General features: G+C 42.7%; 1 protein-coding gene across 1 annotated transcript; it reads left to right on the top strand.

The window, feature by feature from the left end:
* Positions 1–7,290: 7,290 nt before the first annotated feature.
* Positions 7,291–10,731, top strand: LOC100693775 (zinc finger HIT domain-containing protein 1). The gene is made up of 6 exons (XM_025906629.1): positions 7,291–8,204; positions 9,144–9,215; positions 9,336–9,352; positions 9,499–9,623; positions 9,734–9,878; positions 10,297–10,731. The coding sequence occupies exons 1-6, from the start codon at positions 8,040–8,042 to the stop codon at positions 10,316–10,318; spliced, it is 546 nt and encodes a 181-aa protein (XP_025762414.1). The 5' UTR covers positions 7,291–8,039; the 3' UTR covers positions 10,319–10,731.
* The last annotated feature ends 3,190 nt before the right edge of the window (positions 10,732–13,921 follow it).

Raw genomic sequence — 13,921 nt, 5'->3', positions numbered from 1 at the left:
CTGTGTTAATTAAGTGTTTTGTGTTTTGCCATCAGTCTGACAGTTGCGGGGAAGAAGCTGTTGAAAAACCTTGTTCTGTGTGTGATGATGCTGTCCGCTCTGTTGTGTCTCAGGTTGTATGTGCAGTTTTTGTGTCTGAGCAGAGGGTGAGCTGGGTGGTGTGAGTCCCTGATAATTCTCTCTGCTCTTTTTCGGCAGCGGTGTGCGTACAGAGAGTCCATGGAAGGAAGTTTTGTTGCTATGATCCTCTCCAGAGACTTTATGACTCTTTACAGAGCCTTCCTCTCTGCCTGTGTGGTGTTTCCATACCAGACAGTAATGCCTGCAGTGAGGATGCTCTCTATCAGTCCTCTGTGGGCCTGGGTGAGAGGGAGGTGGTTCATGCCCGCTTTCCTGAGCAGTCAAATGAAATAAAGCCTTTTCTGGGCTTTTTTCACTGTTGCTGTGGTGTTAAGAGTCCAGCTCAGGTCTGATCCCCATCTTATCTTAATGACCTTGTAGTACCACATCACCCTATTAGAGCACTTCGCTCTCGCTCTGCAGGCCTACTTGTTGTTCCTAGAGTATTTAAAAGTAGAATGGGAGGGAGAGCCTTCAGTTTTCAGGCCCCTCTTCTGTGGAACCAGCTCACAGTTATGATTTGGGAGACAGACACTATCTCTACTTTTAAGATTAGGCTGAAAACTTTCCTTTTTGCTAAAGCATATAGTTAGGGCTGGACCAGGTGACCCTGAATCCTCCCTTAGTTATGCTGCAATAGACGTAGGCTGCCAGGGGATTCCCATGATGCATTGAGTTTTCCTTTCCAGTCACCTTTCTCACTCACTATGTGTTAACAGACCTCTCTGCATCGAATCATATCTGTTATTAATCTCTGGCTCTCTTCCACAGCATGTCTTTATCCTGTCTTCCTTCTCTCACCCCAACCGGTCGCAGCAGATGGCCGTTAAAAGGGAGTTTTTCCTTCCCGCTGTCGCCAAAGTGCTTGCTCATTTTTTTTCTGTTTTTTTTTCCCGATCACTTTTTCCTGTTGTGCCAAAAAGTGATCGTCTGCCGGAAAGTGATTGCCGTCCGCGGGAGCGCGCGCAGCTGCTTAACTCTGTAGCGCCCAGATTACTTATGTAGTCAGCTACTTCCGTGCAACTGATATAAGATGCGGTAAGCTGAAGACAGCTTCAACTGTCTGTTTGTTGAAAAATAGTAACGCGACCGCACTGCATTTTCATGTTAGTAACGGTAGCGGCGTTGTAACGATAGGAATAGTAATTAGTTTACTCGTTACTGAAAAAAGTAACGCCGTTAGTTACGCCGTTACTTGTAACGCCGTTATTCCCATCACTGGTAAGTAATGCACACAGCCATCATATTTTTAAAAAGGTGAGCTCAACAGTGAAGGTACGGTCCCCCATACAGTCCATACACACTTTGTCATAGATGTAAGAGCACTGAAAAAATCTGTAATAATAAATAAAACCTTAAATGTTAATTGAGTCATTTTATTTTTTTCTAAATTCAAAAATTACTTTCTGTCCACCATTTGTGTGACTGACGGTCTCACTACCATGTGACTGTTGTTGTAATTTGGTGATGTATAGATAAAAGTGAATTGAGACTTCTGCTGTACAGGGGTCCTGTGATGGGCCATGTGCAATCACACAAAAGAACAACTTAAATTTCACCATAACCCTGACTGGAGAAAAGGGCAGTTTGGAATTCTAATTGACATTACAACTGTTGCACATTGCTCTAAAATCAGTGCTGTGAGAGTGACTTTAAGATCACAACCTGATTTTAAACAGTATCTAACATCAACATTCTTGCCCCTGGAAATAGCTCTAAGATATTAAGAGAATATGGCAAATGATATCACAGGATGGCCAAAAAATGGACTTTAAAATGAGATCTTCTTGTTTCATTGGAACAGTAAAGTACTGTAACAAAGAATAAGTGCACCTATGTAAGAACAAATATCACTGCTATGGAGTTTCCATGCTTTACATACAGACTCAGGGCTGCTAGTCTCCTCTTAGCATTTTCTTATTTAAATGTTGGTGACTTAGAACCTCAAAGTTTAGCAGCACAACACTTGTTTCCATTTTCCATCAAACATTTATTTTAGGCATCTGTGTTTATCTGTGCAATATGTCACCAATTTTTTATTCAATAACCACAAAGTAAACAAATACAAGATTAAATATTTTATTTATCAAAGATACATAATTACACATTAATACAATGAACAACCTTCTATAAAAATTACACACGGTGTAAGAAAAACATTATAACATACAAATAAGTGTTTTATGAAAATCTGACATACTTTCAAAGCACAAGAATAAAAAATTTTTAAAAATCATGTTCTATGATGATCACATTGCATGTATCACATTTTCAAAGCATAATATAGGCAGCAAATTGTTCACAAAAACAGCTGTAGAGAACTTACACACCTTTACTTTTTTCCACAGTGCCTGTATGCCTCTTCCAAAACTTGGTGCTTGTCATCAGCAGACACAATAACTCACAATTATCTAAGACGTGCAAATGTCCGTCGCTTCTTCACAATCATTTATCCCCGTTGCTCTCCTCAGATCCAGATGCAGAGTCTTCTGAACTGGGAGGTAAAATGGTTCTGGTGGTTCATCAAAAATATCTCAAAAAGCGATGTTTTAAGTGAAAAAAAGCCTGAATGTGGTGAGGGGACTAGAAACACTGGGTTGCAGAGCAGTTGGTAAGGACTTGTGTATTTCTGGAGAGTCTGCAAAGTCCACAAAACTGTCTTGGTTGATTTCAAAAACTTCCCTCGTGGGAAGGCTGTAAATTCGACTCATTGGTCAGATCAAAGCCATCCCCCTATGTTTCAGTGGTCGAAGCCAGAGCCTGCCTCTCTGAAATTGGTTTATTGATCCGTGTTTTTTCTTATTGGTAAAATCTAGGGCCACCTCTATTTTAAGTAATATGTCTCGAGTAAGACAGATTGTCATTTTACCCACACTGGCTGCTGTGTCAAGAAGCATTTTTAAATTTCTAGGGATCATGAATCCTGTAAGACCGTATCTGTAGGAGTTTGGAGAATCTGGGCTACATCTATTTATAATTGGTTAATCTAGAGTCGCACTGACTGCCATAAACTTATTTCCGTTATTACTTCCTGGGTCATAAATCATTTTACTGGGGGTCATAAACCACTCATTTTGACATAAGGTGTGTAATCTGTCTACAACATTAACAACCAGCAGCTGAAACCAGCGAAGTCATATGTGTGTGTGTGTGTGTGTGTGTGTGTCGGTCGCAGTTGACACAGTGTCACTAGTTAGGTCATCATGTTTATGCTGATTGAGTCCAAAATTATTTAGGCCAAATATTTAAAGCAGTGAAATTGCATACACATTTTCAATTTATTTCAGTCACACAAATGCAGAAAATGCAGAAATATTTATTTGCAGCATTTTCTCTAATTTATTATGAGAATGCCTGATCACTTATGTTTGGTGCTTAACTTAAATATATCAGAAGTGATAATATGTTTTCTCTATCCACATTCACTCTGACCCACATACTCAATACATAAAAGTGATGAGCAAACTGTATGCCTCGACACATTTACATTTACACGTTTAATTCAGTTAGCTGGAAGGCTCAGATGAGCACAGACCTTTTAGATATTACATTCCTATTACTTGAGTACTATATTCGGGCACAGCTTCCACCTGGGCAGCCTGCATCTCTATTTTCTGTAGTTCTATAATATGACAACCTGTCCAAGTATCTTTGTCACCAGTTTGCTTGCAGTTATTTTAATTCATTCAATCAAACAAAAAAGGTTGTTTTCTTCACCCTTCATTTTATATCCTTTTTTGATTTTATATCCATTCAGATGGAGCCAGCCAGGGCAGAGGATCTGCCAGCCGATCCTCTGCCCGCTTTCTGGTGTTTTCAGCTCTTCTTTGACTGGTGATGTAAGCTACCCGCTGTCCTTTCCCCCTGTTGGATGTGTCAGCAAGTCGCTCTCCTCTGCCCTGGCTGGTGATTTCAGTTTTGGCCTGACTGGTGATGTCATCAAGCCACTCTCCTCTGCCCTGACAAGTGATGTCAGCAAGTCGCTCTCCTCTGCCCTTTCTGGTGATGTTAGCAAGCCACTGTACCTTTGCCCTGGTTGGTTATGTCAGCAAATCGCTCCCCTCTGGCTTGGCTGGTGATGTCAGCAAGTCGCTTTCCGCTGCGCTTTCTGGTGTTTTCTGCTTTTCCTTGACTGATGATTTCAACAAGCCACTCTCCTCTGACCCACTTGTGATGTCAGCAAGTTGCTCTCCTCTGTTTGGCTGGTGATATCAGCAAACCAGTGTCCTCAACCTTGGTTGGTGATTTCAGTTTTGGTCTTACTGGCTACTATCCTCTGCCCTGGCTCAGGCAATTCAAACTTTATGATGTTTTTATGAAATTAAATGTGTTTTACTAATACACAGACTTTTACATAATCGCTGCTCAGTGACTTCGTGGTTCCTCTTACATGTCAGGTTCAGTAGCGGGTGGAGGATCTATTGGAAATCCTCTCCCCAGCCCTCTGCATGACCTCTTTCACTACATCCATGAATCTTCTCTGAGGTCTTCCTCTTTCCCTCCAGCCTGGCAGCTCCATCATTCACCACATCATTGGCCAATGTGTCCACTATAACTGAGTACAATATTTCATCTCCAGGTGGCAACAGACTGAAGAAAACGCTCAAACTTTATCTAAAATAACAAACATAAAATACTCACTTCAGAAAACAGTAATATGAAGATCAGTCATCAAATCATCAAAAAGGTTTCACCCTCTAATTGTCCTGTGAGCGGTCCAGATGACAAACGCGCCTCGTTTGCTTTGACAGGGACCTCCGCGGCCACCGTACAGAGGACGTGAACAAAGATGGTGCTGGACAGGGGCGATTTTAGCCCAATGAATCAAAGCACCCCAAAGATTTCTTACTTTTTTGGACAATATTTGCTGTCTGTGTGACACACTGCTAAAATATAAAAACCATACAGTACAGTACTTGGTTGAGACATAACATTTTAACAACAAAAGTATAGATAACACCCCCCCCCCCCAAAATGGTTTGTTCCAGCTCGGCTCTCCCCTACTCTGGCTCAAGCTCCATTGCTGCCAGAGCGGCAGCAGACGCAGCAGAGCGGTACCTGGCTTAAAACGGGACATATTAGCTGCATTTAACCTTCAGTTACTCTTTATAAAGTTAGGTAGGAGTCATAACATGTTTCTTTTTAGCTGAAAAACATTACACCAGGTAACCTGCAGTGTTGAAAACATGTTTTCCGACGATGTTTGCTACCCTACAATCGGTCCTGCTCTGTAGTAAAATCAGCGACATTTGACCGTCCTGTTGCTCCCACTGAAATGTATACAGCCAATTTAAAATCTAAAACTTAAAATTGTCCGTAGCCTGCTGTTGTTACCACTGTCCTGTTTGAAGTGGATACTAACTAGCTAACTGACTGAATGCCCATAAACCTTAAAACTCCGGTTGTGTGTGTGTTTGTGTACAGAGAAACAGCCAGGTTCATAAGGGATATAAGGAAGTTTTTTCAAAAAAGGAGCCACATTCAGGTAAAAGTGTAAAATCAAATGATCCGTCAATCAAAAATAATGTTGGATCAGTGTTTCAATATTTATATCTTTTATTAGATGTTCATGTGGTTTGGTTATTTGCCTTTTGGTTGAAAGTAGACTGAGAGTGGACTTTTGTTAGTGATCTTAATGTTATTATTACTGTTTTATAGAGCTGCAGGGTTTTATTCTAACATATACATGTTAAAAAGAAATACAGTGGCTTGCAAAAGTATTCGGCCCCCTTGAACTTTTCCACATTTTGTCACATTACAGCCACAAACATGAATCAATTTTATTGGAATATGTCTCTACCAGCTTTGCACATCTAGAGACTGAAATCCTTGCCCATTCTTCTTTGCAAAACAGCTCCAGCTCAGTCAGATTAGATGGACAGCGTTGTGAACAGCAGTTTTCAGATCTTGCCACAGATTCTTGATTGGATTTAGATCTGGACTTTGACTGGGCCATTCTAACACATGGATATGTTTTGTTTTAAACCATTCCATTGTTGCCCTGGCTTTATGTTTAGGGTCGTTGTCCTGCTGGAAGGTGAACCTCCGCCCCAGTCTCAAGTCTTTTGCAGACTCCAAGAGGTTTTCTTCCAAGATTGCCCTGTATTTGGCTCCATCCATCTTCCCATCAACTCTGACCAGCTTCCCTGTCCCTGCTGAAGAGAAGCACCCCCAGAGCATGATGCTGCCACCACCATATTTGACAGTGGGGATGGTGTGTTCAGAGTGATGAGCAGTGTGTTTTCCGCCACACATAGCGTTTTGCATTTTAGCCAAAAAGTTCCATTTTGGTCTCATCTGACCAGAGCACCTTCTTCCACATGTTTGCTGTGTCCCCCACATGGCTTGTGGCAAACTGCAAACGGGACTTCTTATGGTTTTCTGTTAACAATGGCTTTCTTCTTGCCACTCTTCCATAAAGGCCAACTTTGTGCAGTGCACGACTAATAGTTGTCCGATGGACAGATTCCCCCACCTGAGCTGTAGATCTCTGCAGCTCGTCCAGAGTCACCATGGGCCTCTTGGCTGCATTTCTGATCAGCGCTCTCTTTGTTTGGCCTGTGAGTTTAGGTGGACGGCCTTGTCTTGGTAGGTTTACAGTTGTGCCATACTCCTTCCATTTCTGAATGATCGCTTGAACAGTGCTCCGTGGATGTTCAAGGCTTGGGAAATCTTTTTGTAGCCTAAGCCTGCTTTAAATTTCTCAATAACTTTATCCCTGACCTGCCTGGTGTCTAAATCCAATCGAGAATCTGTGGCAAGATCTGAAAACTGCTGTTCACAAACGCTGTCCATCTAATCTGACTGAGCTGGAGCTGTTTTGCAAAGAAGAATGGGCAAGGATTTCAGTCTCTAGATGTGCAAAGCTGGTAGAGACATTCCCTAAAAGACTGGCAGCTGTAATTGCAGCAAAAGGTGGTTCTACAAAGTATTGACTCAGGGGGCTGAATAATTACGCACACCCCACTTTTCAGTTATTTATTTGTAAAAAATGTTTGGAATCATGTATGATTTTGGTTCCACTTCTCACGTGTACACCACTTTGTATTGGTCTTTCACGTGGAATTCCAATAAAATTGATTCATGTTTGTGGCTGTAATGTGACAAAATGTGGAAAAGTTCAAGGGGCCGAATACTTTTGCAAGCCACTGTAGTCCAGTTATTAAAAAAAAATCCAACTTAAAGGAGAGGATCGACCGTAGGTGATGTTACTTTGTGGTTTATTTAACCAGGACCACCTGAAGGATTTTGGGTGTTTTACTGAAGTAAAAGATGTTTTTTTGGCTCCAGCTGTGAAGCGAATTTAAGTTAAGTATTTAGCTGGTTCAGATCCTGTTTGATGATCTTTCAGACAATAATACGAGAACAGAATGAGATAAATTTAATGTTTTCACAGCGTGATTTGGTTTGATTGAAAGGAAACACTAAAACTACTATTAAAGGCCAATTCAGGGACACAACATCCAACTTTTTCCAGGCCTAAATTGATAGCAGGCTTTTCTGCTACTTTCTCCTTTCCCTGCTCTCTGTCTCACTGTGAGTGGACCCCCTCACACATGGAGAGGAGCAGAGAGATATTGTGAACATTATGTTGTTGTAAGTGCATCGAAAGCTTCCTCCCAGGAGTCCCACTGAGCATGAAGAGACAATGAAGCCGACAGGGAAAACATCACCATCAGTGGAGCTTTTCATGGTCACACTCTGTGTTTAAAACTTTTGCAGACCTGTAAGCTGTTACTGTGGCAGGTTTGAAATCCCTTAAACTGCTGAGCCTTTGAGCTTTCAGCTGTTTTCTCCTGCTCAGAATGAACCTCTGTGAGGCGACTGTGTGCTGAATCACGATTAGCAGTCCTGATGATTTCCCTTTGGTTTACATGCTGGAAAAACTACACAGAACTTTATAGAAATTAGCTGAGTCCATGGGACTTTTGTCACTGATACCAACTGTTGACCGACTGATGGAAACTGTGTGTTTGTATCCAACAGCTCGGGTGGAGGCCGGTCAGCGCAGAGTTTTGGATGAAGCCACCAGACAGAGGAGGCTGGCCCGTCAGCTGGAGGCTCTGGAAAAAGACAACTTCCAGGTCCGTGTCTGTGATTTAAGTTGACTGACAGCTTTTCTGCTCTCACTGAACTCTAACATCCACACAGAGCTTCACTCTGTACACTGGGTTCACTTCATCCATCTCACATTCACATAGAAACAAGCACAGGTGGAGATTTTAAGCGGGACTTCTTTAGAAATCCTCTAACATTGAATTGTGCAGTTCAGGCGACTAATCAGAAGAAAGCTTAGAGCTCTCTCTGTGTATGTCACACATTACAGTAACCTGTAAGGCGCATGAGCTGCTAGATCACTGATGTTCTGCTTCTGTCAGGGTCAGAGGTCACGACCCTCTAACCCTCTTTCACCATCTCCAGCTGCTCCCTGTGGTCTTACAGAAACTAGAAGTGGTGAATGAATATACATAAACGTGCTGTTGGTATAATGAAATACAAAGATTTTAAATATGTCCACCTGTTAGTGATGCTGATTGGCTCATGTATGTCTGACGGGCTGCTCCACAGACGGCTCTTCAATAGTGAAGATTTCATTTCTGTTGATCTCTAATCTGAAACTTAACCTGGTCCGCAGCACATTAAGTTCAGAGCATAAGTTATAAGTTGCCATGGTGATTTACCCGGGAAGTAGTGACCCACCTTCATAGTACAAAAAACCCAGGATTATCCCTGAAGTCACCTGGATAAGATGAAAGCCTGCTTCACTGGAGGTCTCTGGAAATAATAACTTCTTCACTCATGTTGACTTTTAGTGAGTTACTGCCAGCTTTGGTGCGCTGGGATTTAACAGGAAGTGAACAAGCTCTCTGTTGTTTAGAAACAGGAAGTGACAAAGGTGAAATCCTCTCCTTCCCCAGCCCCTGCTGGTCATGACAAAGAATGAAGATTTACAACACTGCCCCCATCTTTAATAAACAGTCTGTAATGTTGCTCAGCGATGACATCTTGTTTTGTGTTTCCAGGATGACCCTCTGTCCTCCCTCCCCCAGGTCCTACTGCCTGCCTACCTGCCTTCAGTAAGTCTGAAGAACCAGGTGAGTTTTTCACCCTCTGATCTGCACATGAAACCTACACTTTTGACAAAAGGGCATCTTCCTGACCATCCCTTTCACAATAAAAGCTCTTTAGATATCTCTACTGTGTTCTTGTACTAGCAGAAAGTCTTACAGAGGTACACGGTAGCAGCTGAAATCATTATTCCTTGAAACTTGAGTAGCTGTATATAGGCTGGTACTTATAAAGTACTTTTCTACTCTAATTAAGTATTCAAAGAACTTTTCACATTGTTCACACAGCTTTGACATTTCTTGTATTCAGAGGCATCTGGAGCAATTCGGGTTTCATCATCCTTCCTAATGATACTTTGGTATTCAAACTGGAGGAGCTGAGACCACTTCAAGCAGAGTTTCAGGAAGAACTTCACCACACTGCTGGAGGAGGTGGTGAGTCACACGCCCTCTCTCCTCTCTCTGATTGGCTGAAAGATGGTCGTCAGCTGACCCACTGTCCCCTCTCCTTTGATTGGTAGAATCTCTCAGAGAAGCCGGAGCCTAACTACCTGTCAGTGGCAGCCCGCCATTCTCGCTAACTGCACATCACTTCTGCTGCGTCTGCGGGTTCCCGTCGCACTACACCTGCACCACCTGCGGGGGGCGGTACTGCAGCACCAAGTGTCTGTGCACACACAGAGAGACGAGGTAAACATACCACATGTTTGTAAGAGATCTGGTTGCTCAGGTTAGATAGATGTTCAGCACCAGTTACCATGACGATGTACCAGGTCAGAAGTTTACCTCATGTCAGCGAGCAACTTCTCCAAAAAGGGCCGCCTCTTGTGACTGGATGGACACTTTGGCGGTCTTGGTTCAGTTTTGCAGGGTCGCTGTAAGAACTTGAACCACTACAAGCAGAACGAGGACCACCATCTCTAAGAGTCGGAGGTTATCTGCAGGATCAGGCTCACTGAAAAGGGAGCTGCAGGTCTAAACAGACTTTAAACGCTCTCTGACCTCACAGCTGGAGGTGCTGTGATGTCACCATCTAAAGAAACTGGAAAATCTCCTGACCAGAGTTCATGCTTAACAACATCTTTTTTTCTCCTGTGTGTCTCTGCAGGTGTTTGAAGTGGACGCTCTAACTCCCACCACCTTGTTGCCATGGTGATGGAGGTGAGGGTTGCATATGGGATGCATGAAGCTGCATCATAAAGAGAGTTTGAACCCTTTCTGGCTCCGCTGGCTGCTGTGAGAGCAGCTGGACAGAGACTCACCTGTGCAGGTGGACAGGAGGCTGCTTGTGATGTCACAGGACTGCAGATTCACTCAGGAGTTTTGGCTGCTTCAGTATTTCTGTATATTTTTCTTTACACTGTCAGTTCTTTGTTTACCTGTCAAAACTTAGCTCAGGGTGCAAATGAAGAGACATGCCTGGGTTTGTTGCATCATCATCATCATCTGAGTGGACAGAATCAGATTAATTGTAAATATCTGTGTATCTGTAACTTTAATGTTTTCTTTATATTTCAATAAATCAGATCTGACTTCACACAAAGTCTCCTGATCCAGGACTGGAAATATCAGCGACTCGATCTACTGCATCCATCTGCAGTCATGTTTCTGTCTCTACGAGCCGCTCACATCACTTGAGATTTTTCTAAGTACAAGTCATTCCACATTATTTCATCAAACACCTCCCACCTGACCATCAAACATCTGACTGAAAAAATTCCAGCAGAAAGTTTTAAACATTTCTTACAAACTCAAATTGATTATACTTTGCTTCAGAGAATAAAGAGGCGGACTTAAAGTCAAAGGTTAAATTCCATCTAAGCTGTTGTTTGTGTCAGAGTTTGATGCTGGTGTTGGTCTGATGGAAGAGTTACAGTAACTCAGGGGTGGGCAACTCCAGGCCTCAAGGGCCAGTGTCCTGCAGGTTTTAGATGTGTCCTTGATCCAACACAGCTGATTTAAACGGATAAATTACCTCCTCAACATGTCCTGAAGTTCTCCAGAGGCCTGGTAATGAACTGATCATTTGATTCAGGTGTGTTGACCCAGGGAGATGTCTAAAACCTGCAGGACACCAGTCCTTGAGGCCTGGAGTTGCCCAGCCCTGCAGTAACTGCTGGTTGTTTAGTGAGAGGAGCCAAAAACACACGTTTACAATCTATTTCACTTTTATAGATCTGTAACAAAGTGAATCCATCTAAACACCACCTGTTTTTGCGTGACTGGATAACACTCCCACTATTGGGGAAACTGACAAATAACCAGAACAAAGTCTGAAACAAAAGCTGCCCAACAGCTGCAACACTGAGTCACACTTTATGTTCTGAGCTTCAGGAAAGGTTTTTTGACCTGCAACAAACATCTGCACTCTGCTGTGACACTCACACATTTTTGGAGATAAAATATCTTAATTTCAGGAGCAGGCGCACTCCTCCAAACATGCCCTTTCCGGTTCTTATCTATGTATATGATCCCTCAGTTCTACAAGCTGTTCATTCTCGTTTTCCTGGCTTTAAAGAACCTGTGTGAGTCGTTCTTACAGGAGAAAGATCAGAGAGCTTCAGAGGCTCTCTGCAGTCTGCACTTTGAGAAACTCAAACTGTTCTGTCTGGACCATCAGCAGCCAGTGTGTCTCGTCTGCAGAGACTCAGAAAAACACACCAAGCACAGATTCAGACCCATCGATGAAGCTGCACAACAACACAAGAAGGAACTTCAGGAAACTCTGGAGGCCTTAAAGAAGAAGTTAAAGGTTTGTGAAGAAGTTCAAGTGAAGTTTGATCAAACAGCAGAACACATTAAGGTCCAGGCCCAGCACACAGAGAAGCAGATTAAGGAGCAGTTTAAGAAGCTTCACCAGTTTCTAGCAGAGGAAGAGGAGGCCAGGCTGGCCGCACTGAGGGAGGAAGAGGAGCAGAAGAGTGGGATGATGAAGGAGAAGATGGAGTCTCTGGACAGAGAGATAGCAGCTCTTTCAGACACAGTCAGAGCCACAGAAGAGGAGCTGAGAGCTGAAGGAGTCTCATTCCTGCACAACTACAAGGCTGCAGTGACAAAAGTCCAGCGCTGCCCCCTGCTGGATGATCCACAGCTGCCCTCAGGAGCTCTGATAGACTGAGCCAAACACCTGGGCAACCTGACCTTCAACATCTGGAACAACATGAAGGACATGGTCTCCTACACTCCTCTCATTCTGGACCCAAACACTGCTCATCCAGACCTTATCCTGTCTGAAGATCTGACCAGCGTGAGAGAAGGAGAGAGGCAGCGGCTTCCTGATAATCCAGAGAGGTTTGATTGGTTCTATTCTGTCCTGGGCTCTGAGGGCTTTAACTCAGGGACTCACAGCTGGATGTCGAGGTTGGAGACGGTACAAGCTGGATGCTTGGTGTGTAAGAGTCTATCAAGAGGAAGGGAAACACAGAGTCTGGATTTTGGGGAGTAATGTTCTGTTTAGGTAAATACTCAACACGCTCACCATCAGCTGGATTCACTGCTCTCTCAGTTCAGAAGAAGCTCCAGAGGATCAGAGTTAATCTGGACTGGAACAGAGGAAAGCTGTCGTTCTCTGATCCCGACACTAACACACACATACACACCTTCACACACACTTTCGCTCACAGGATGTTTCCATTTATTCAAACTGGGGATGATGTGAAGGTGTTGCCATTGAAGGTGTCAGTGTCAGTGGAGCAGATGAGTTGAGGATGATGATATTTCTCATGTTGTTTCCTGTCAGTGAATTGAAGCTGTTAAACTGCAGCTGTCCTTCTGCTGCCTCGTGGTTCCAAAGCCCTTTGTTTCTTTTTTAGTTCTCACTGTTCCTGCTGTCCACCTTTTCACATTGAAAATCATTTCACTGTTTCTCACTGAATGACTCCCCAAACCAGATTTAAAATTCTGTCAAGTTTTTAATCATTACAAGTGGCTCATGTTTCGATTTGATGTGTGTAAATGGAGATGATTTAGTTTGCTGGGATATGGACTGACATGTGTTGAATGGGAGGAGCAGATTGTTGTTGTCTTTTGTCTGTTTATGAAAACAATAGATATATTGTTGAAACAATGATTCATTTTTAACTCAACATATGAAATGTTTCTGATATTTGAATTCTGTTTGATTAAAGACTTTTATCATAACACAAATGAGATTTTAGTGTTTTACAGTTTTTCTCGATTGCTTAAACACATTTCTTGAAACTATGCCTCATATTCTCAAAACAATAAACAGAAATCCACCCAGTCTCACCCAACATCGTATTCATCCGTTCACTTCCGCTTATCCTTTTCAGGGTCGCGGGGGGTGCTGGAGCCTATCCCAGCTGTCATAGGGCGAGGGGTACACCCTGGACAGGTCACCAGTCTGTCGCAGGGCTAACACATAGAGACAGACAACCATTCGCACTCACACCTATGGGCAATTTAGATTTTTCAATTAACCTAAAAAATCTTGCATTAACTTTGCATTAAAGTTTGCAAATTTGCATTAAATTATTAGCAGCAAATGACTGCTTCTTACCCATTTAATTCCTTTGGAAACAGTAAGAGTATAGTTTTTCACATACTGCTTCTGCTTTTTGACTCAACTTTTGCTAAATAAACTTAGATGTAGTGCAATATGTGATAATCTGAGGCGGTATTTACTCATTTTACAACCAGATCACTGATACTAACTCCAGAGCTGACTGTATATCAACATGCGCCACAAATAAGGGTCATATCTGGATTTAAAA

The sequence above is a fragment of the Oreochromis niloticus genome, linkage group LG4, assembly GCF_001858045.2.
Source record: "Oreochromis niloticus isolate F11D_XX linkage group LG4, O_niloticus_UMD_NMBU, whole genome shotgun sequence".
In the NCBI taxonomy this organism is placed as follows: domain Eukaryota; kingdom Metazoa; phylum Chordata; class Actinopteri; order Cichliformes; family Cichlidae; genus Oreochromis; species Oreochromis niloticus.
The sequence above is the reverse complement of the archived record's forward strand: the minus strand, read 5'-3'. Positions and strand labels throughout refer to the sequence as shown.

Coding starts and splice junctions, on each gene's coding strand:
- LOC100693775 (XM_025906629.1), top strand. CDS start 8,040: ATGGGACTTTTGTCACTGATACCAACTGTTGACCGACTGATGGAAACT. Junction 9,624..9,733: donor CCACACTGCTGGAGGAGGTG/GTGAGTCACACG, acceptor AAGCCGGAGCCT/AACTACCTGTCAGTGGCAGC. Junction 9,879..10,296: donor TGCACACACAGAGAGACGAG/GTAAACATACCA, acceptor GTGTCTCTGCAG/GTGTTTGAAGTGGACGCTCT.